This window comes from Nylanderia fulva, unplaced genomic scaffold, assembly GCF_048542155.1.
Source record: "Nylanderia fulva isolate GAGA-0341 unplaced genomic scaffold, ASM4854215v1 Scaffold325, whole genome shotgun sequence".
NCBI lineage: Eukaryota > Metazoa > Arthropoda > Insecta > Hymenoptera > Formicidae > Nylanderia > Nylanderia fulva.
This window is the reverse complement of record NW_028190396.1, coordinates 95,579-120,560: the sequence shown is the minus strand read 5'-3', so window position 1 is coordinate 120,560 and position 24,982 is coordinate 95,579. Positions and strand designations below refer to the sequence as shown.

Here is a 24,982-nt window from a genome sequence, read left to right as displayed (position 1 = left end):
AATAGTAAAACGGAACGCACTACAGTACGCTTTCAGCAGACTTTTAACTAACCTTTTTCGCTAATAATCATCGAGTGAAAAATTGGTGAAATGGATAATACCATTATTGCATTAATTACATATAATTTAATCGAGAATATATATATTCGAGTGAGTCATCAAGTGAAAGCGATTTGGAAATGGAATTAATAAATGAAATGAGACGACAAATTAAAATACCTAGAATAAAATGTAAAAATTACGTTAAAAATATTGTATCATTATATTCAGATATGGAATTTAAAAGTTAGTTCCATCGTACACATGGAGGTAGCCATCTTGATTACTGCGAGTGCTTTACCTCGCCGGTTGCAGTAATCGCAACAGGAAATAACGTCAAAATTAATGACGTCATATACTCATGATAGTACTTTCGCAGTGCACTGCTATCTATATCGGAACGCTATTGGTAGTACTGTCAGTACTTGCAGTGCATAACGGAACGCACCCATTATACATAATTAAGATTATAGTCAAATACTTTGATAGTTTTTATAAAATAATTTATTTTCAATTTTGTTTTCTCACTTGAATAAAAAATATGTTTATACGTAATAGCACACATATATATATATATAGTTTTATTAGTAAAACTTGTTAAAATTATTAAATACAATAAAAGCATCTCATGAATAAGTAAAAACAAAATATATATATATATAATATATAAATAATATATAAACATTAAAAATTTATAATGCAGCAAATGTTCCGGCGCTAATATTTTTAATCACATTCATTAACATTTTATCGTCCTTGAAACGGTACGGCCGCTGTTCTCTACACCTTATTCTTTTGCGCATACGGTAAATCTTTATTGCAGGCTAAGAACTTGAATAGGCGTGTCCCGTTATAAGGCGTGTCGCTACCCGGTGGATGAAGTCTCGTCTAAAACAAAGGTCGTTCATTAATCACAATATAATATATGTATATTAGCAGAAATAATTGATGTGGAATGATAATTTAGAATTATGCATCACGTATTCTTATTTCGATGCATTCCTTGATATTGAGACAAAAAACAATGAATATAACAGAGAGAGAGAGAGAGAGAGAGAGAGAGAGAGAGAGAGAGCACAATGTCTATTTAGCAAATATTTTATTTACTTATATGTGATTTTCGTACGACATGGAAATAATTAACAATTTTTTTCGGAGATTCGGAAAAATTGTACAACTTTGATTTCCATTATAACGAGATTATTCTGATCTTTTTTTTTTTTATAGATTTTATTATGAATTGTCAGATGCGATCAATTCCTTTTAGAATAATTTTTACGATTAAATCACCTTGCAGAATAAATTCTGTAATATGGCTTCACTAAACATAACTGACAATTAAATTCAGATGTTTGAAAACAACTATATTTTAACTAACTTTCATCAGAGAATTAATCCATTGTGTGGTTAATTTTATTAATGTTATAAAAATTAATTTGCCCAGTTCATCCATTATATGCGATTAGTTTTATTAATATGTTATACAAATTTTAATTCCTCCTTTAAAAAAGCTTGACAAATGTAGAACATTGACTTTATCATTTTTTATAAATTTCTAGAAAAATTTATAATTAGAATAGTTTTTCGTCATTTTTGTGATACATTTATTTCGCTCACATATTAATTATTTCTTTATTATCCACTTCTTCATTTTGAGTATTACATGTGGCATAATTTATTGATTATTGATATACTCGTTAGAAGCATATATGTGTACAACAAAAAATGTAATACAAATAATATATATTAATTATTATATAATATAAAGAAATGGATAATCGATTTACACAACAACAATGAATTTATCTATGTCGTGGTAAATATTATTTTATACTATATGTAAATTTATTGCTAAATTAAGTTTATTTTATAATAAATGTTGAAAGCTGTCCTTTCTCTCGATGATGCAGCAGCCCCGAACATTAGTAATGTGGCTTTTATTTTATTTGAGTTTAATGATTTGCGTGGATCGCGGTCGTGCAACATCATTCTCATCGTTTTTCTATTTCTCGTCGTAGTCGTTGTCAATGGCTTTTGCATCCCCATCCGGATTACTGAATCGCTTCTGTAACGAGAAAAAACCGACACCAAATTCGTTACATGCGACGATGTTACAATGATGACACGGGTCGAGCAAATTATTTTTTCCTTAAGCATGATTAATTTTCTTATTAATAATTAATCTTGATTGCCATGTGCAAGCTCTTAAAGCGTTTTATTCTATATAAGCAATTAATAACACTTCAATTTAATTAAAAATCAAATAAATTTGCAAACTTTTAACAGGGGTGAGCAATAATCTTTTTTATAATATATCTTGTATAAACTTGGAATATTTCTCTCTAAATGATATCTTTAATAATATGTTCTCGGTGTTAGTATCTTTAAATCATACAAACGGTGAATTTATCCAGCGATTTTGCGGGGAAATATATAAATGTAACACGTACCATAATTCTATACTTCTCCTTGCAGGCGTACTCAGTTTCGTCCACGTCGTTATAGCAATCACTCTTGTAATCTTCTGGTATCGGGCGACCTTCAAACTGGCAAAGCCTAGAGAGCGGTCTCGCCTTGACCAGCATCTTCTCGAAACCGATCGGTTTGTGTTGCGGACAGTAAAACACATCCGGAGTATTCTTGTCGAAGACGATGCTCTTGCGCATTATATCGCCGCATTGCACCGCGACGAGAAGCGCCTGAAAATATAAATATGAGTAAAATTTCTTTTTAATATTATCGTATACGACTGACGAGACTTCCTTTTTTGATGTGTAATTTGGAAAATTATAACATTACAATGTTATTTACGAGACGCTGTGTAAAATGATAAATGGTTGCAATTATTATATATGTTTAAAAATTAGCTGCAATGGAAAGGAGAGGAATGTGTTTTAATTTTACGCTAGAGGAAGTTTCTCGCACTTATTTCGAGAATTAGTAAGCGTTATTTATGTGTGCAATTTTGACTAATTAACCACGGATTCCCTATCCAACGAATCGTTGACGTTTCAGCTTTCTGCACAGAAAACTCCCACGTTAATGACATGTGTGCGTTTGCGGAGAAAACGATCGACTTCCGGGAAGCTGAAGAAAATGCATTCAGAAGTGCATGCGTCTCGCAACGAATGAAAGTCCGGCTACTTACCGCGAATACGACGAGCAGGCTGCAGACGTAAATGTTCCCTGCGAACAAATAAAATAAAAAGGTGAGTCAACGTGGAAAAATTATAGTTACACAACATAGTGCACCAATAAAAAAAGGGAAAAAGATATAGAGAAAGGATCCGGAATATTGAGCAGACAGTGATCGGAGTTTGCGTAAGTAAAACCTTACGATTCATTGTCATTAAAAAAACAAAGTATATTGCAAAAATGTAAGAACATAGTGTTAACAATAAGTATACAATTCCTTTATAAAGATTTCATTTTTTGTATTCGTTAATTTATATTTTTAAATAAATATATTATTCGATCATTTCTTTTATTTTTTTTTGATTGGCAAATTGTTCAAATAGTTGAATGAGAATTTTATAATTTTATAATTCATCCTTATTAAGCAACTTATTTCTGAGATATTCTTACATCTTTTCGCAAAAAACTCCTCATTTACAATCACCTTCAGATTTCCATTAATTAAGATCTAGATTTAGATAATTTTTCTTCTAGTCGCATAATTACACGATTACGAGCCTCGATAAGAGTGACGTACATTATTTTTTTCCTCTCGCAAGCCAATTAACATACGCGCGTTTCCACACACTTTTCACTTCTAGGTCAGTGTTTACCGTCTCGAGCATATCTTCTCGCATCGCGCGTTTGCACGTGTTTTTTTTTCATGGTCAACGGCCAGGAGTCTACTCCGAAGCGTCACGAAAGGTTTCTCTTATTTCACGCTGACCCAAAATTAATCGAAGCGTCTCGGCTTTTTGACATTAACGTGGCTCTACAAGACTTTCCCCGTTATTTACGCAATAGCATGCATATGTGTATGCAGCGTGTCCTGGTCAGTTGCAGGTCGGTGCATTGAAATAAATTTCGCGTCACACATCGCCGAATCGTCAGATAAATCTCTTTACGGGTCAGAAAATGCAGGCTTATTATTCTCGTATTTCTAAAAAAAAGAAATATTGCTTATTTCAATAAGCATTCATTCGAAAAAGAAATATTGCTGATATTTTGATAAATGAAATACACATGATTGCAAAATGTTGCGAACGTACATTGGGATGCATTCGAACGTGACATTTTTATCACGAGAGATTTATCCGTGATATTTTACGGAGCAAAATAGATTGTAATAGTTGTATAATTTAAATTTAATGGCCCAGAATTTCTTATTTTTTCCGGTATATTTCAATTTCCTCATGCTTGACTTGATTTTGCAGAAAGTTTCATTACATTACTTTTCACTTTCGTTGCGCTCGAGATGCATAATTTAAATTGCATATAAAATGTTTCAAGTTTGTCATATTTTTTATCGTCTGTGCACATTGTTAATTTCAGATGTTTAGCAAAGTAATGAATATTAAATAAAGATATTAAAGATTAATATTGATTAGAAGCATCTAAAAACTACATTATTTAATATTAATATAAAGTATGATAGGTATTTTTTCTGTATTCTGATATTATTGTATATGTATATCTCAAAGAGAAATTACCCCGAGCCACATTTTGACTTCCTCTCCTGGATATATTAATAAATATATATTTAATAATAATAATTATTATATATTTAATAGTAATAAATATTTTAAAAAGTTTGATTGTTACAATATATGTAATAATTCAAAATTTAATTATCCAAGAATATCGTATAAAAAATATACAATATCTAAAGTATAAGTATCTTTATATATACATATATTAAATAAAATATAATTATATGTTTAATATAAAGACTTATACTTCGAATAATTTTACATTTTTCTGTATTTTAGTATCCAAGAGAGAAAGTTATTGATATCGTTCGATAATTTTTTTTCAGATATTTATACCCTAAATCAGAAAATATAAATGTATAATATTAGAAAAAAAATATTCAAAAGATAATCAAATATTTGTAAAAAATCAAAATCTCCTCTTGAACATCTTTATGTATTTTTAATGTATTTGATATATGAAAATGGATTGTTGTGAAATTATTCGAGCGCAAAGAAAAGTGTTAAAATTTACATGATGACGGCATACATGCACATACGCGTGCTCGAGGAAGAATCTAGGATGGTTCTTCACGACAGATGAGTAAAAATTTCCAGCACGGCGCGTCGTGGGTCGTAATGTCCTGTTATCCAATATTCCATCAGCTTTCGTTAGGATGTGAATTGCGTAGGTGTCCAAAAGAAATCAGCTGAGTCAACCAGGTCTCCTTCGACTTACCCATGGTTGTTCTCCGACGATGAACGTTCGTTCGCACCTGTTGATCTTCACGACGCAACGTCTTCTCGTCGACTGAATCACCGCGTCCTCTCTGCTCGAGGACCGTTTGTTGGATAGTACGCTATGGATCCACATCCGGGGCCTTGTGCATAAAAGGAAGGGAGACCTAGCAAAAAGAATATATCATTAATGAAATATCATAATAAATAAATATAAATATTTTGATATATATTTTAATTAAATTTTGAATTATTTCATACTATTATTATTGTAACAATTTAAAATTTAAAATATTTATTGTCATTATTAAATGTACAAATTATTAAGATTTTTAATAAGAGTATCTATAATTTGTTGATAAAAATATCTAATTTGTTATAGAGTATATAATTTAAAAATAAGATATTTTTCAATGTGAGATAAAAATATCTGAATGTATATGTGGCGATATTATACAATATATCAGATAATGTTACGTTTAGGGCCTTAACATACCTTGATCCATCGCTGAGTATAGAGTATCTCAAATGTGAAAGTCGTTGACGAGAAATAGCGCGTTTCACAAGCAACTGACCGTCTCTTTCCTTTTATAAATATAGAATTAATCGTCGAATCATTATCCTCGTGAATCGAATCAATGGAATAATTGAAAAGTTAAATGAATGAAGGCGGTACATTGCAAAAGCCTATCTGCAAATATACTATACACATTAATTAGTTAATATTTAATTTTCTCGAATAAAATTGCAATTTCACACACACACACACACACACGCACGCACGCACGCACGCACACACACACACACACACACACACACACACACACACACACACACACACACACACACACATATATAATATTTATAAATATGTAAATCATAATTGCCTATCTTATATATGTTAAATTTATATGTAAATCATATTCGATTATTCCTTAAATATAGGGAATAGTGTTTAAGATCAATAAATTTTTGGTAAATTGAGGAGAACAAGGTGGGCGTTATGTGGGCACAAGCGTCTTCATGTTTCCCTTATTCGATGATAACGTCATCGTTACTTTTGGCACTCTCAAGATATAACGAAAATTAAAAATTACTATTCTGGAAAAATTAATTGTATACATTTCTCATTAAATATATTACATATATTATATATTCATATACGCATGTATACATTTTCATTTAAAAAAAATAAATTTTAATTAAATTCAATATAAAACTATGCTTCTCTCTCTTTCTCTCTCTAAGTTTTCCACGCCGCAATTAAAAAAGCATAAATTATAAAAATGCAAATACCATATATAGATTACATACTGCCAGTTTCTTACATATCACCCTGTAATAATATTTATAATTTTATAAAACTCGACTATATATATGCATGTATTTAAAAATTGCAATTAAATATAAATGAAAGTTTATATACTCACAATTTCATCAAAGTTAAAATTGCATTCATTAGAAGAAATCATATTCTTCGGTTCATCATTATTTTCTTTTGAAATATTTTTTTCATCTGTTTTAACTGATTTTGGTATTATTACGTCACTGTTATTAGATCGTTCATTATCTCTTTCGTTTGAGCTTTTACGCCTGAAAGTAAAATGTTACATTTATCAATAATTCATGCTGAACTCGTATTGAATTCAGAGTATAAATTTTAATTTTGATCAAGAATACTCACTTCCTAATATTAAGAGGTTGCTTCTTTTCTAAGGAGAACAATTTTTTATCTTTTCTGTAACCGGTCCACATTTTTCTTTCAGAAAGTCGGGTTGCTCTACAAGATTTTTTACATCGTCGGCAATAGGTGGCAATGGCTTGTCTGGATTTAGCGCACGAGCTGATAGCATATCCCACATATGTTGCGCTCCAGGATCTGGCATATATCCCGGTAAAATTTTTTTTTCGCTAAATAAATTTGCGTCACGCAAACTGTGAAAAATTCATGATTACTTTAGTTTTTATATATATAATATAGAATTGGGGTTATAATAAAAAAAAATTTAAAAAAAAATTAAAAGAAACATTAAAGGAAAACAATTTTTTAAAAAATAAAAACAAAAAAAAATTTTAAAAAAAAAAAAATCAAAGAAGAAGAAATATTTATATATGTATTTTTTTTAAAATATATTTTTTAAATAATTTTACGATAGGTAATTTAAAGAAGTTACAAGTCGTGTAGATTGTCTTGTTCCTTTGAAAATTTGTTTTTTAAAAAATTTCAAGGGTCTTGTGTATGCCCCTAATCTCGCCAAAGGGCAACCCGATCCAAAAAGAAGTAAGAAATAGTTATTATTGAAATTCAAAAGTAAATAGCAATAGTAAAAAAAAAGACAGAAAAGATTTTCCCCAAAGGTTTCATTTGGTACATCAACGCTCGGAAAAAATGAAACCGTTTGCTTCAGTTTTTGCCCGTGGCCCTTCCCCCACTATAGCGATACATTTCTTCAACCATGGCTTGCACCAGACTGAAAAATGGTTGCATTACCGACTGTAAAGTTTTTTTTAAAATTTTTAAATTTTTACACAGTGATTTTTATGATTTTACATGAATGACGAAAAAATTTGCCCTTTAAACATTAGCAGGTACAAAAAATAGACCCCATTGATAACCAAATTTTCCATCGAATGCTTTTTTTGCGGAAAAACAGTATTTAAACATTTTATTAGTTTTGGGGTCTTTCCCCTTTTTAGCTTCATCTACAATCGTTATTCATCAATCATTTAAATCTTATTAAAAGAGAAAAAAAAAACTACAAATTAAAATTAAACCCGAAACCCGGGAAAAAGACTTCCCCCTAACATAACCCCCGGGGTAATACCCCTTGTTGAAATCCTATTTTTATCCCATTTGCGATTTAAAACGGTACTTCTTCCGGTTTTTCGGATGATTGTCTTTCCCCCATATCATTTTTGGGAATTTTTCTTTGGGATCTGGAATAAAAATAATTTTTTTTATATTTTTGTATATATATTTATATATTTAAAAAAAAAATATTTAATAAAATGTATGGTTTTTTTTGGGGTTAATTTTTTTATGTAAAAAGGATTTTTCTTTGAAACCCGCAATCGGTATGTAAAAAAACGCCCCCCAGTGACGCCCAGGAAGGTTTGCGATGGCCTTTAAAAAAGGTCTTGCCCAAACGTTAAAATGAGTTGCCTTTTAACCCAAAAAAATTATTTTTAAAATTTTTTTCGTTTGTGTTTGAATTGTTTTTAAAACCTTTGCAAAAATTTTTTAATAAGCTTCAGGCTGTTTGAATTTCTCTTATTATCAGGCTCTTTTCCCCTGCCCCAAAAAAAATTTTTTTTTTTTTTTTGATTGTTAAAATGTTAGAATAACGGCACAAATAGAAAATTTTAATTAAGTACGTAATTGTATAGGAAATTCCTCGAAATTAAGTTTGCAAATCTTTTTTTAATGTTTTTAAAAAACTTTTTTTTCATTGAAATCAACCGCGGATTTTTTCTTTTGATTTTGTCTGAAAATAAAAAAAAAAAATTTTAATGTATTAAAAAAATAAATTTGATTTTTTACGAAAAAATCAATTTTTAATTATTAATTACTTAAAACATTATGGTTTTTATATTAAGCAGATAAATTTTCCCCCCAGAACAAAGTGATTTTTGGTCTTTCGTGAAAAAATTTTTTAAAACCCCCAAAAATTTTAATCGCTTTTTTTTCTTCTTTTTTCTTCCCCCTTTTTAAATTTAAATTTGGGTTTAAAACTTTTTCAATTGACATTCCTTGTTCGCATATAACCAAAGGTTTTTACGAAATTTAAATGGAAAAACCCCAAAAATAGCCCAACCTTATTCAAACGTGTTTTGATTTTAAAAGGTACGATCACGGGGTAAAAAATTTTTACTTTTTCCTTTGCATCACTGGGGAAAACGTGACACGTATCTTTTCGATAATTCCGAAAAATAAAAAAAAGATTCTTTAAACGCACAAGCATTCGTTAAAAAATTTGGGGTTTCTGCTTTTAAAATTTACTAGCGAGGAGAAAATAAAAATCCAGGGGGGCAAATAAACCTAAAGATGTCCCCCTTTCCCCAGTTTTTTTCTTCAGGATTTTGGAAATAACCCCTTTGGATGGAAAAATTTAAAAAATATTTTGGGGTTTTTTAAAGGAAAAAAAAGTTTACGTTTAAATGAAATGAATTAAAAAAATATATATACTAAATTTTTTTTTTCATTTTACGCTTAACAGACAGAAAAGGGCAAAAAATTTTTAGTGTTTTGAAGATTCATGATAAAAAAAAAAAAAAAGTTACAAAACATTTCAAACCGAGGGAAAACCCCCTGGGGGCGGGAAAAGAAGCACGTTAAAAAAAAAAAAAGCTCTTAAAAAATTTGTTTCCCTTTTTTTTATTATTTGCTTTATTTTCGCAGAACTTTAATCTTACAAAAATCTTTTATGGGAATAATGAGCGTATGATTTAGGGAACATTTTGCTGAAAACAAAAGACCCCCAAAATTACTTAAAGTACACAAAGCATGAAGGGGGGGTTTTTAAATTATGTTGAAAAATTTTAAAGGGGTATAAACAAAAAAATTTAGGGGGAAAAGCTAAAGGCTGGTTTTACTGGTAGATTTTTTATATAAAATGGAAAAAAAAAAATTTAATTTTTTTTAAATTTTTGTTTTTTGGGTGAGGAGCTTGAGACTTTAAAAAAAGAATTTCCTCTAAAAAAAAAGTAAAAGAATCTTGAGTTTTTTGAAAAACCTTTAAAAAATTTTAGAAAAAAACTTTAAATTGTTTTTTTTATTTGATATAATTTATTTATTTCAAATTTTTAAAATATAATATTTTCCCTCATTAAATTTTTGAGGGATTCATCTTAAATCAACAAGGGAATCTGTTTTTGAAGAGGGGAATTTAATAAAGTACCGACAAAAATTAAAACATTGGAAAAAAAAAAATTTACTTCGGTACGGAAAATTTTATATGTATAGACTGTGTTTTTATTATTTTTCTTTTATTTAAAAGAAAAAAATTTGGGAAAGAGAAAAGGATTGATGGGTTAGACAGACTTTTGCAAAGGGGGCCCAAAAAATAAAAAACTTTATAAACCAAAAGTACAAGGGGGGTGGAAAAAGATGGGGAAAAAAAAATTTTTTCTAAAAAATTAGAAACTTTAAAAAGGGTATATAATTTAAAAAACAAAAATTTAAAAATTTTTTTTTGTATTTTTTTAATACACATTTGACAAAAAATTTAAAATTTTTTGCAAATAATCATTAAAATTTTTTGTTTTTTTTTTTAAAAAATTGGGGAACATTTTTTTAATTAGTATAAAATTTTCCCCACATTTAATTTATACTAAATCAAATAATAAAGATCTGTTTTTTGGAGGAAATTTTGCATATAAAAAAAAAGGGTTTCTTAAAAATTTGGGCATCTGCTATGAAAAGGGGGTTGGGGAAAAAAACAAAAAAAGGGGGAGCTTCACGATTAGATAAAATTTACCAAAAAACAAAATATAAAAAAATGTTAGAAAGTACAAAAACTTTTAGGATTTTAAAAAAAACCAAAACATTTCAAAACATACGAATTGTAAGATGGGAAAAAACACCCTTTACAAAAACAAAAGATTTTAAAATTTTTTAAAAAAAAAATATCAAATAGAAAAAAAAATAAAAAAAATTAGGGGAAAAAAAAATGTTTATATTAAAAAAAATTAATATTTTTGAATAACTTTAAAATTTTTTTTAAAAAAAAAAAAGTTAATAGTTTTTTTTTATATTAAACATTATGAATTCATTTGTGAAAAAAAAAAAAGAATTTTTTTTTCAAAAGGGGTAAAATTTCAGTTAAGGGAAAGAAAAAAAAACCCTTTTTAAAGTGTTTTATTTTAGCTAAAAATAGTTTAAATACTAAAAGGGGAAAATTTTGAATTGTTGTTGAAACTTTTTTAAAATTTTAATTTAATTAAATACAAATAAATTTTTTCGAGTGGCGAATTTTTCTATTAAAAGGTTTTTTTTTTTTCTTTTGATTTCCCCCTTTTCCTTTTTATGGACATTTCCACATTCACCCAAGGGGGTATTTATTTTTCACACACAGAAGATTTTTATACGTTAAAGGAATATTTATATAGTTCCCCTTTAAAATTTTTTCCCCTTTTTTTTTGAAACATTATTTTAGCCCTCTGTCGGGGTTTTTTTTGAACTTTCCCCTTTTGTAAAACTTGTTGATCTCTTTTTTTGACTTCTGTCAGGGATTGGCCCCTAAAAAATTTTCCAGTCAAATTTCGGTTTCATTTTTTCAATTAAAAATACATTAGCATTTGAAAATTTCCCCCAAAAAAAGATACTTATGAAATGTATTTGCAATCCTGGGGAAATTTTTTGGGGGGGCTGGGATTTGACTAGCTTTTTCAACTAAAATAAAATCATCATCTTCCCCAAACCCCATCCCCCCAAATTTTTTGGAAAAACCCCTTTTTTTTTATGAAAGCTTTTTTTTTAAAAAAACCATTATTTTACAATTACATATGTATTAAAAAAAATTTATATTTAAATCTTAAATATTACTTTAAAGGGGGTTTAAAAAACACCCTTTTTTTGAGCGGATGCCCAAAAAGGGATTGTAATTTATCCCGGGGGTAAATTGGGAGATATGTGATGTTTGGGCCTCTACTTGGGAATTTTGCTAGAAAGATCATTTTTAGGCAAAAAATCTACATAAGGGATTTCAAGAACAAAAAATTTTTTTTTTTCCAAAAAACCTACGTTTATAGAGATCTCTATTTTTTCTAAAATATCCATTTGGGGGAAAAACAAGTATAAAAATAACTTAAGAAGAGTTTGTCCACACTCTCAATATTGTTTGCACATTATTTTATATAATACCTGTGATTATTTAACACAAATATCTGATAATCTATATTTTGCTTGTCTAAAAAACTTCTGCATATGTGGTACAAATATTAGAAGTTCTTCAAACGATCTCTAAAATGGTACCCAGTAGAGCTAATCGATGCTCAGATTCTGTTTATGGCATTAATCTCATAGGTCAGTTGTTTGAGAGTGACGGATTGTGCATTTGTATCACAATGCATTTCAGCTGAAAAAAAACAAAATCTCGTAATAAAGTCTAATGTTTTAATAAAAAACAAATTGAATTAACTCTGAATATATATTTTCAATAAGCTAACCAATGGATGATGGGAGATATGCTGCTTAACAAGATGTGTGTGACAAAGGTGATCAGGATGCAAGCAAAGATTATTTTTAAATCTGACACTTTTCCAATATATCCCTACTGAATTAATCTTTACGAAAGAAAATCTCAAACAAGAATTGTGTCTTGTTCTATTTAAATTTTTTTAATGGCATCCTTTTCTTTGGAAAGAGTTATTTTTTCATAAAAACTTCTATATTAAGTAAGATTCACTTAGGACCAATGTGAAAAATAGGGAGAGGTGCAAAGTAATAATAATCCACAGTTTCAACCCTTAATTTTGCAACCCAGTTGCCGATCAACAATGTTGGTAAAAAATATGAGAATGAATTTCACGTGGAAATTATTGTAAGATACGAGGAGTATCTTGTACGATAGAAACGCATGTTTTTTTACACTGATATGAAGAAGATGCTTGAAGATTTCTTCCGGTGATCTTCTCGCATCGTTTCTCTTTTTTCCGTCGTATACGACGAATTCTTATTTATCAACGGACGAGGCTCCTTCGTGACGATAATAAAATTCATGCCAAAATTCGTGCGCAGAATCGTGTTGTGTGTTCTTATCGACGCTCGTCTTAAGAACGAGTGATTATGTAATCTCGCGGAGCGGAGGATCTGTTCACCTTCACTCGTAATTTGACAGTGTCGCGAACCGTCGAGGTTGATCCGGGTCACCTTTTGCACCGATTCGCCACGTTCGTGAACTTCCGTAGATCCGTTCTAAAATTTCCCGTGAACATGAAAATCTATAAGGTCCGTTCGTTTTTTTTTTCTTTTTTTTCTTTTTTTTTCCCCCCTCTTCTTCGCTTTCCTCTCGCTCGGATCCTTCCTCTCCTCTTGAACGCGATGCGCGAAAAAACCGGCCTCGCCTCAATGACAACTCGCGGGGAGCGGGCGATGCGCGTCGGTTCTCTCAAGCGGGAAAACGGAAAATAATGACGTCAGACAAATCGAGGCTAAGCGAGATGCAACGGGGTGATACATCGTTGGAAAATTCGGTCTCTCTGTTCCGCGATCGGGTTTCGTTAATTGTTGCCAATTTCTCGCCCAATTATCGTCACGTTTCGCACGAGGCTGTTGTTGACGACGAGGGAGAAAAAAATCGCGCCAGCCGAAGAGAGCTTCTTTCTATTTTGATGCAGGTAGCCGGATTCTCGTCTCCCTCGAATTCTCCCTTCAACCTTTCTTCGTCCTTGTGCATACTCTCGTCGCCTGCCGCTTCCTGAGTGCCTCGCCCCTCATACGTGATGCGAAAGAACGATCCTTTTTTTTGCAAGGTTAAAATGTATTGCGAAATTTCACGGACGAGTAGAACGATAAAGATTGTATTGTGATCAGTCGCAGTGATTCAGTTTACCGTTCACACGCGCTGGCTGAGAAATCAGCAGGAGGATACAGTCGAGAATTTAGTTAGTTGACATACCCGACAGCTGGCACAATTTTCCATTCGGTGGGTGGTAATTTTATGATCAGAAATGGTAGCAGAATCGATATATTGATCTTTTCTAAATTTTAATATATCGAATATTTTAGGAAAGTGAAAGCTTTTATAAGTAATATGGTGTTGGGTGTAGAAAATAGAGATTATATTGAAAAGTGTTGTCTAAGAATGTTTTAATGAGTGGAATGGGAAAACTGAATATATATTAGTCTCATTATGAATAGATGATACCTGTTAAATGAATCAAATAAGATGATTGCGTTTTTAAATTGTGACAATTTATGCTAGATAATTATATATAATAAGAAAAGAAGACTTGATAAAAATGCAATGAGAAAGTGATTCAATATTTTTGGGTCAAGAAGAGTAATGCATCTATGATACGATATCTTGATTTTTTCATCTAACCTTAGTAGTATGTTCATGAGCAAGAACCAGAAAATAAAGGAAAATGATTTATAAACAGGTCTCAAATGCTTTATTAAAAACTTGTTGTAACAAAAAGTTAGAATTTATATGAAACAGGATACAGTCTTTGCTATATTAGATAGTGAACACGGCATACATAAATGATGAGTCGTTCAATAATGTCTATTTATCTATTTCCTCTAGTTATATTTACTATTTAAAAATGATTTAAGTTGTTTAAAAGGTGATAATGAAAACTTGCTGATTTTGAATATTGTAATAAGCAATATCTTTTAGTATTATTATCCTAAAAGTCAATTTTTTTTTTTTTAAAATGACAAGTACATATTCATTTTATGTATGGTTGTGTAGAGAATGTAAGGCTTTTTAAAGAATATCTCGAAGAAGATTTCTTAACAGTAATTAAAGATTCATATTTGTATGTTGTCAAGATTATAACAAGTTCGAATTGTGCTATAACTAATAAAGAATTTTGAACTTATATTTATATAAAATTTTTAAAAATTTTTTATGTATAAAAGCTACTAGTGTTGATATAAAAAATCTGACCATTTGTCTGTGACTGTTATTATTTGGTAATAAGTAATAGAATCAATTTTGGAATATTTATATATTTGGCCATTAATTAATCAAAAATATTTTTATATTTAAAACATTGCAGATTTAAATCTCGAAATTTTTGAGAACATTTAAAATACTTTGGCAGGAGGCAACAAAATAGGAAATAAGGATATAATTGTGTAAAATTTAGGATCAATATTGAACATAAATGTCTGATCAGTTGGGGCCAATTACGTTGAAATGCGGATCCCAAAAACTTGGAAATCGGACTAGTCTGTAGAGAAAAACGTTAGAGGCAAACTTGTACTTCAAGTTACCACGTTAGTGGAATACAAAAAGGGCAGCAAGAAGAGAAAGGAAAATCGAAGAGGGATAGCGCGCTTGTCGGAATGTAGAAAAGGCAACTACCAAGTTTATTTGAAAAAGGTGAAAAGATCGCTTATTGAAAATCCCAAGACATACAGGCAGAAAGGTTAAGCGCTTGGAAGAAAAAAGTCAGGAAAACAGGGCAGCAATGAGCATTGCGGCTAGGTAGGTAAACAGTTATTTATGACATTTATAAATATGAATTATTACGTTATACTTTTGCTATATTACATGCTATCCATTAAATCATTGTCAGGGAATTTTTGAGGATCCATGTTCGGTGTTGAAACGTGGTAATATGTGCGCGCCGCAAGGAATTTATTGTCGCGTGACACGGTTGCTTATTCTAGGCAGACATGGGTGGCGTTCATTTGCTCTTGATAATCGGGTCTGTGGTAGAGGATGATCTGAATAAAAGTTGAAGAACGCCTCTCGCAGGGTTGAATTATTCAGAATATCAAGGAATTGGGCAAGAAGAAATGCCGCTGCATTGATCCTCAAGCAGCCAAACGTAAGGCATGAGTTGAAGATCCGCAGCTGAAGGACGATTTTGGCGGCTGCTCGAGCCGTTCTTCTAAAGAAACTTCCACCATGCTGCTCACTGCGTACGAATGTATTCGTGCAGCATCATGATATTGCGGCGGCGGCTAAGCGACTAGGCGAATCGTGATTACGTGGGTTTGAAAGCAGGTTGTTGCGAAGCCGTTCGTAAATACAATAAACGACGTGCTCAATGAAAACGCCGCCGGACAGTCAGCTCCTTATGAAGGTCCAGGGAGTTGGCCGCCGCGTGGATGACTTTGACGAGAGGATGGTTGATGTCTCACGCTCGCGTACAAACGAGGTCCGTTACACGACCGCCGAGTCTGAGGAGAGATTGGAAGTTTATCCAGCGGAGCCGCATTGATGGGCAGATTCATCGTTGCACTAGGACGAACGTATAGAGGAGGCATTGTTGCTGAGTGAAACGCGGTAGATCAGACAAAGCACTTAGGATCTCCTGAGTGAATACATGAACAACGTGGTAAAGATGATTATAATTGTTACAAAACGAAAAAAGAAATGTGCGAATCATAACAGATTATTATCAAAGGAATGTGAAAGGAGGATAGATTTTTTACTAGGAAATACGAATAGATACGAATATATCACTATAAACATCATGATTAGAGAACAATTGATGCTTAAGTTAATTATTTTTGATTTGGTTTTTGAATAAGTAAAATGTTTAGATTAAGGTAAATCGTTTGAATAATGATAATCCAGCCTAAGTAAATCAATTCAGGGGTTGTATTCCTGGGAAGAAAAAACTTTGAAAAACCCTGGATTTTCAGAAATTTCGTTCAAGCTTGAAAAAATTAGAGAATTCTCATGGAATTTCGATTCAGGGAGGAATTTTTTTAAAAATGATCTTTTGTTAATTTTATTTTATTTAGCATATTTTAAGAAACGTGGTTTTCTAGCAATCTTGGCAATTATTAAGGTTTAATTAAAATTTTAGGTAATTATTTTATCGAAAATCTATTTTTAGTATCAAAATTATATAAATTAAATTTGGCAAACTTGATTTCGACGTAACTAGCAATTTTATTTATTCTTTCCGACGTTTCTGAAATTTGACAAATGTTTACGACAAAATAATAAAGATTGTTTAGTGTCGCTCGTTTCAAAGTAGTCGTATTGACGAAACACATCATAGCGAATGGGACGTGTTCTCTTTTAAACTTTTAACTATTAATGTTAAATAAGACCGGGTGAATGTTGCGTTAATCTCAGTTTAATAATGGGTATGTTTATAAATTTATATTAATATTATTTAACTTAACATTTAGATAGTTCTTGGAAGGTTTAACATTGGTTATAACACGATGTGCTAAAGTATGTTATCGAATTTTTAACTGATAAGGACCAACCAACAACCAGATGTCGCAAACGTCGTGAAAGATTAAATAAAATTGCTAGTTACCGGTCGAAATCAAATGTTGCCAAGTTTATTTTTACCACTAGCGTCGCCAAATATTAAATTTGATTGATTAAATTAAATTGTTTAAATTTTAATAGATATAATAAATTAGATTTCGTTATTATTTAATAACATCATTATAAAATATATAATATTCCCTGAGCATTCATAATAAATTATTTTTGTTTATGTTTCTTATCTTTTTTTTATATTTTAGTTTTATCAGGAAATTTTTTACAAAATTTGAATAGACACCCTATTAATTCTTATTTGATATAAGAAACAATTGTGACTAGATCTTAAAATAAACACGATGTAAATATTAAACAATAGTTACCTTTGTTGTGGTTGTTCTTGAAATAAGTGTTTATTCAGTGATTTGGAATTTTATAACATTTAATGTATGAACACATATTTTATTCCAATTTTAAAACATTTATTCTTGTTTTACATTATATAAATTTTACACACTATAGTCATTTATTCATAAAATATGCATGTATTCTTTATAAGTATTGAAACAATATTATATTGATTCTGTTCTGTTGGTTGATGGCCCAGTTACAGCGGCTCGGGCTGTGGGAAACGGGTAAAATATGCGAGAAATAACCTACATTTTTTTGTATTTTGTTGCATATTAATTAAAACATTACTTTTTCTGGGTTTTTCTTTTTAATAACACATATTACACGTTACCTTAGATTCCACACACTATCATAATTAGATATGTTTATACCACAATATCAGCACTAATTCATTAGAGTATTAGCTGTGTGCTCACAGGTTTAATATTAGTTTCCTAATTTCCCAACCTCATAATAATTTACTTTTATATCATGAATATTAAATAAATAATAAGATGTCACTGACAGTTGTATAAAAATGATGACTAAAAATCAAAATGCAAGACGAAACGATTAGATTCGCATCATGTAGAGAATTAGTGTACTGTTATTACTAGCCAAGTATACCAATTTTTTAAATAATATATATGTATATATATACACCACAACATATATTCATATTTTAGATTTATAAGGCCACTTTTGTGGTGTAAATACTAAATTACTTTTAGATTCACTTTTTCCTTAACGAAAATTTGTTTCAAAATAATGAGTTCAATCTTTCGGATATTTGAAATTAGTAGAGCTTAAAGTTTTATTTTTGTCTATATTAATATAAAGCCATTTAATCTATTTTAATTGCTTTACATTAAAAAATATCAATTGACTTTTTTTGTTAAATATTGATTTTCGCAACGTTATCACACACCCCCACCCCAACATGTGCGAACAACCGTGACCCAACAAACTGGGGGGCACATGTCAATCTTGGAGATAACACCGACCTGTAAACAATATACCCCTCCCTTAACCTCTGTAAATACGCTTCTACAAATATGCTGTTAAAACCACTAACTACTCCTATTTCATCATTATTAAGTAACAAACAACAGCAAATAACGAATAATAAGATAACCACAAACACTATAAAAACTTGACCACCTCACTCATAAACATCTATTTTAGTCACAATAACAATCCCCATCAAATATAATTTTTTTTCCCAATAACTACATTAATATTTTTCTGAATACAGAACGGATTCAATTAACAATAACGAGTGTGAATATGAAATCAATGCAGGTACAGATGGTAAAGTACAAAAATATTTTATCGAGGAGTGTATAAAATTATCGACGAATATATGTTAAACAGATGGGCTCAAGGAACAATCTGAAGGCTTAGAAAAGCAATAGATCACATGTGCAGAAACCGACCCGTCCGATCTTCGCAGCCAAAATTGCGCCAAAGCCTGTGGTGGATCAAGTATCGGATAGTTTATGGAAACAAGCGCGCCGTTACACGGCTTTGTATGAAGCAGCGGAAAAAGTTGGATCAGGAGGGGAAGAGGATGCGCTTATTTTCACTGAACTGCGAATAAAACTGGTGGAGGTAAAAAAAAAATATTAAATATAATCTATATATATATATCTATATAAATATATAATAATATATAAAAAAATAATTTTCATATCTATTAAAATAATAGGGGAAAAATTTATGTGATCTTAGCTTCTTGAAATATTTTCGAGACAATAAAAGTTAAAATTGTTTCTTTTGAACGGTTGCGAATCTGGTATGCAGCAAGTTGTCCAACAACGAAGAGGCCGTAAAGATGGTGCGTTTACGCTGCGGCGCAGATAGGAATTCGTTTGTGCCAAAACAAACGAACCGTAGATCAAAATGCAACTGCGCGTGTCGTAGGGCCCCCGAACACCAAGCGCACACCACCCGGACCCCCTGCACCACCCACCCAGAACGAAGGCAACTCTGAAACCGTATTCCGCATGCCCACCCAAGCCCGGCCACATGAAGAGGACCCAGATGCGTGTATTAACGGACACCCCCAACCAAAGGACCCCACCCCGCCCTAGCAAACGATATCCACCCCTATATCGCGATTTTCCTGGCAGCCCGTCTCCGCAACAACGGACAATCATATCTGACGACGAAGTACAACAAGTGCGTCCCGCTAGCGCCCCCCCCACGATGCAACAAGTGCCGTCCCAAGGTGACGCAACCACGCGACTCTCGGACAGCCCCATAAGCAGGTGCCATACATCGGCACGTTCCGCAGACTGGGCAAGCACCGTCGTGCAAGATGAGATGGACAAACTACGAGCCCTGACATTTAATACGAAGCGAGTTTTTTGAGGAAGCGGTGAAGCAGCCTTAACTCAGAGAAAACCACAGTAAAATGCCCCACTTTGAGCACCACACGAGTTGACGGACCGCGACCACGCAGTAGATGACACACACATGCATCACGTAGCAATCCCACAGCGCAAGACAAACGAATGAAAAGACAACGAGAACAACATGCAATTTCATCCCCGCCCGAAATAAACCACTCAAGACACCAGCGTCTCCTATCGACCGCGACCACCAACACCCACCCGTCGCGCCAAGATCACAGGCAAGCGCTGGTGCCTCCCACCCCCCCAAGAACAGCCCGTCCCAACAAAAGACCGACAATTTCGCAAGAGAACACACGAAACATTAGGACCACAACGACGGCCTATACTACAATCTACTTCTGTCCCATACCTCTAACTCTCCAATTTTGTCAACCACCTTTTTCTAGGCCACCCCCGTCCCGAGGATTATTTGGATCCTGCCGACATGTAACGGCAACCTCGGCCGACCCACCCGCAACCACAAACAACTTACACGCCTGGCGAACACGAATAGCAAGTACAAACCAAAACAAAGAACGCATACAAAAGAAACACCCCGGGCGCCACTGGCCGCAAAACACCCACCACCCCCACCTTACACTGTGGACGAGATTCCCACGACGCACAGGCACCCAGTGGCATCCACCCCCCGAACCCCCTGTACGCCAGAACCACACGACCAACCGGCAATGGCACACAGACATGCCAAGAAGAGGATAAGCAAAAAACCAATCTCCTGCAGCAGGTCGAATATTTACAAGAGCAGAACCTCAAGTTCGATAAAGACCAGGTGCGAAATGGATGATGCCGGCCGGCAATGGAAATCAATCGTTTCTCGCTAAAGCACATGTGCATGATTATGATGGCAGATGAACGGAATTTACTAGTGGTCGAACACAGGTCCCCTGAAGACTGACCCCATGGACCGTCATAAAGCGCGAAGAAAAATCCTACCGAAGCTGGCACGAAAAAAACTGCGACAAGTGACTAGAACAGATTGCGCTACCGCACCGGACACCGGAAAGTTACCACAACCAAGGAAGGATCTCTTAGCATATTTGGAAAACGCATAGCGCTCTATGCCATCAAGATGAATACTTACAAGTAAGGTGGGAAGGCAGATGTGCACGTAAATATCAGCGGCGAATTGTCCGTATCCGGCCCAAGTTAGAAGAAACCCTCTCATAATAACAGGCTGCCAAAAACTTGATTGAACGCTGTTGTGCTTACGGTGAAGGCTTCTTATGTTGATGTCTTACAAAATATCCACGACAATCCACGGTTACACAGTCAGTTTTCATCGCATTTATATATTATTTTTTAACAGGGTGTTTATACTCCGAGAAAACTCTAAAACCTATTCTCAAGGAATTGTTTATCTTGAAAAATCAGGGAATTCTTATGGATTTGAGATTTAGAGAATTTTATAAATAAATTATCCTTTTGATAATTTTACTCTTGTTTAGCACCTTTAAAAACATATGTCTAGCATATCTTTACAATATTTAAGTTTACTATTAAAATTTTTATTGACCGATCTATTTCACAATATCAAGTTTTTAAAGTAAAAATTTTAGTAAAAATTCTTCAGTTTTTTAATAAGTAATATTTAATAAAAATTAATAGTCTTTATTATTTAATAAATAATTAATATTACATTATAATAGACGCTTATAATAAATTAAAGATTAGGGAATTCTCAGGGAATTGTTTTTAACAAAAATTTGAATAGATATCCTGTTTTAACCACAATAGTTCAGTCACAATTAAGTCTCAGTATATTGTTAATTGCTATCAGCTATTGTAGTCAATTAATCTCATATTGAAATTAAACAATTTATCATCATACCTCTTTCAATTTTCATTAGCTTGCTCAATTATAGAGATTTAAATTAAATGCTTCACAAAGTCATTGAAAGATGTATTAAAATATTACACAATAATAAAAAAGTTTAATAATATCTGTCTTAATATCATAAAATTATAAAATACTATAGTTATTCATTGTATTATTTTATAATGTTTTTTTTATCTTGGTACACTAACATTGTGGACTTTCAGTATGTAAGTACATGTTATTTTATATTCTATATATAACATAATAAATCATTCATGCACAAATGTTACAGACTATATTTGACATTATTATTGTACTGTGTTAAATATTAAAAACTTAAAAGTTTATTACTTTATTTATGCTGTTCTTGTAAATACATATATTAAAATATAATGTTGAAACGTTTAATTGATATAATCATTAATATAATCTGAAAGAACAAAATGAATGATAAAAATATATAGATATATTTTTTTTAATATTTAATATAATGTAACGATACATATTTGTTATTTGTGTTTCCAATTAGTCTCCTATTGTCATATGGAAGATGAAGGCTCCGGAGAAGAAACCGTTGGTACGTCCCGAAAGACCCGAAGAGGTGAGAGCGAAAGTGCGCAAAGGTTCACAAAAGAAGGTACAGAATCCTATACATGCACTTTCGGAATTTCAAAGTCCTACCGAGAGCGTATAAGCTCTGCCAATGTAAGTAAATGGAAAGTAATGTATTTATATATATATATATATATATATATATGTGTGTGTGTACATATATATATACACACATACAGCATCACCTTTCAAGAGTAGAAGGCCAAGATATTTTATTTTCGATGAAGTTTAAAATATAAATGATATAGAATGTTGTCGATCATTCCGTGGTACGTTATGCATGAATATACAATTTAAGTATGTTAATTATTAGTTTTTAATTGAAAACAATCGTAATAAAAGCGAATAATACATAATCCCAAGAAATAAGCAATGCAACGTTGAGAAGCCGCTTTAGCGGCTGAGGAAAATTACAGTAGTACGAATTAAGAAAGGCTGAGATACATATACACAATCATCATATTCAATCTTACAGGGCACAATTAAAGATAATAAGAATTTTGTGTTATAAATCATATTTGTTTGCGAGTCCGTACAGTATGATTGTATTTAAAAGTTTTAACTTCTACAATGAAAAATCTTTATATTATCTATTCAATTTTTCTAGCTGTAAGAGTGACATATATTTCAGGCGACAACTTACAAGAATCCTAATACTTCCTGCATACTAACTTATTTTTCGACAATAAAAATATATCTCTTATTGGTTTATATTATTTTATACAACTATATATTGGTCATTTTTATTCGATGTATATTATTTAGATTTTTTAAAATCAATACTTTGACGTAATAGCATTTAGATTAGAAATTTATTTTTGTAAATTTTTCTTTTTATAAAAAATTCTATTATCTTTATCTTTTTGTAAAAAATTGAGTTTATACGAGAGATCAATGAAACTCATGGATTGACACAGTATTGTATCGAAATAAAGAGACTGCAGATTATAAAGTATTTACTATATTAACTTGTATATAAGTAAATATATTATATAGTTATTCACGAATATTATTTTTAATTTTTATATACAAGCAACTGATGATGAATAGGAATATGTGAAAAAAAAATGAATTACAGTTTTTATTTAAGTAGTTCGTAGCAACGATAATATTCTTTTTATTACCAATTTTATTTTAATAATAATCGAACATATATCAAGATTGATGTGTGTTAATATATATATATATATATATATATATATATATATATTAAAATTATATTGTATTCAATATAATGTAATATTTGCAATATAGATTTCAATTACTATGAAAGGCCAAAAGAAGAAAACCAGAGAGCAATATATATTCAGCTCTATATATATTGAATAATTCTTTATATATATATACCTATTTCTATTTATAAATACATACGAAATGTTTTTCGTATTTTGTAATATACAAAGGTCTCTTAAAAATAAGATATATCAAGTATTACGATTACATTCTCTCAAGTAGGTTCCCTTAAAAGTCTATAAAAGAGTTGATGGAGGGATAACGTAAATATAAGAATTCTATAGATTCTAAGAATAAATATAAGAATACAATTTATGAATTATTTATTTCTTTATTAATGCAATTATATTTCCTTTTATACATATAAATTTATATTTTATTTCGTTAATTCTAATAGGATAAATTGAGGTCTCGGATATTATTTGTGGATTTATAATTTAATCTTCATATTTACGGTAAAAAGTGTAAAGATTATATATTTACTCTTTATATCAAATTATTTCTTTATTATCAATATGATTTTATTATCTGTCTATGCATTAAATACACAATTCTATTACTTTCGATTTTTAGAGAGCATACTATATTTCAGTACTCTGATACATATATTATTATATTATAATATATTGCAGATTTCTTTATAATTATATGAATCGAACCATCGATTATACGGCACGAAATAGATGTCAATATGTTATGTAACAAATTGACATTGCCCTCATTTTTTATTATCGAGATAAGTATTAATGATATTGTAATTACATTTAAGATTGAAATACTGTAATCGATATGCTGCCAAATATAAGGTGATGCTTTTCTCATAATAAGGATCTATTTATTATTTAACATATGTATGTTTTTCATATAAAATTATTCATATATTATTCAAATGCCGTTTTCTTATTATAAAATGTGGGATAGAAAAGAATGGATAAAACTTTCTACATTTTAATACATGTAGCTATATTTCGCTTTATGCTATACATTAAATGCTACAGAAAAAAAATAAAGAGCAGACACGAGGAAAACCACAAATGCAAAAAATTGCTAGAAGTGTGACAAAAAATACATTATAAGTTAAAATAATATATATATATGTATATATATATATATATATATTTATATGTATATATAAAAGTAATGTATCATCTCTATTTGAATTAATATATACTAGCTATTTTACAA

General features: G+C 31.0%; 1 protein-coding gene, 2 long non-coding RNA genes and 1 pseudogene across 4 annotated transcripts; 2 read left to right on the top strand and 2 right to left on the bottom strand.

Moving 5' to 3' along the window:
- Nucleotides 1–646: 646 nt before the first annotated feature.
- LOC146722364 (uncharacterized) lies at nt 647–5,480 on the bottom strand. Of its 2 annotated transcripts, none has more exons than XM_085484906.1 (4): nt 5,422–5,480; nt 3,188–3,225; nt 2,490–2,738; nt 647–927 (listed from the first exon to the last, which is right to left on the bottom strand). In XM_085484906.1, the coding sequence occupies exons 1-4, from the start codon at nt 5,423–5,425 to the stop codon at nt 820–822; spliced, it is 399 nt and encodes a 132-aa protein (XP_085341032.1). In that variant the 5' UTR covers nt 5,426–5,480; the 3' UTR covers nt 647–819. The 2 variants fall into 2 exon arrangements, with proteins under 2 accessions (XP_085341032.1, XP_085341033.1); XM_085484907.1 differs by lacking the exon at nt 647–927 and adding an exon at nt 1,120–2,104.
- LOC146722363 (uncharacterized) lies at nt 705–7,312 on the top strand. The gene is made up of 3 exons (XR_014925201.1): nt 705–938; nt 2,515–3,248; nt 7,187–7,312. It is a non-coding gene; the product is annotated as an uncharacterized LOC146722363 (long non-coding RNA).
- On the bottom strand, nt 6,520–7,313 carry LOC146722362 (uncharacterized). The gene is made up of 3 exons (XR_014925200.1): nt 7,105–7,313; nt 6,851–7,013; nt 6,520–6,756 (listed from the first exon to the last, which is right to left on the bottom strand). It is a non-coding gene; the product is annotated as an uncharacterized LOC146722362 (long non-coding RNA).
- Nucleotides 7,314–13,550: 6,237 nt separating this feature from the next.
- Nucleotides 13,551–23,571, top strand: LOC146722361 (catenin alpha-like; annotated as a pseudogene).
- The last annotated feature ends 1,411 nt before the right edge of the window (nt 23,572–24,982 follow it).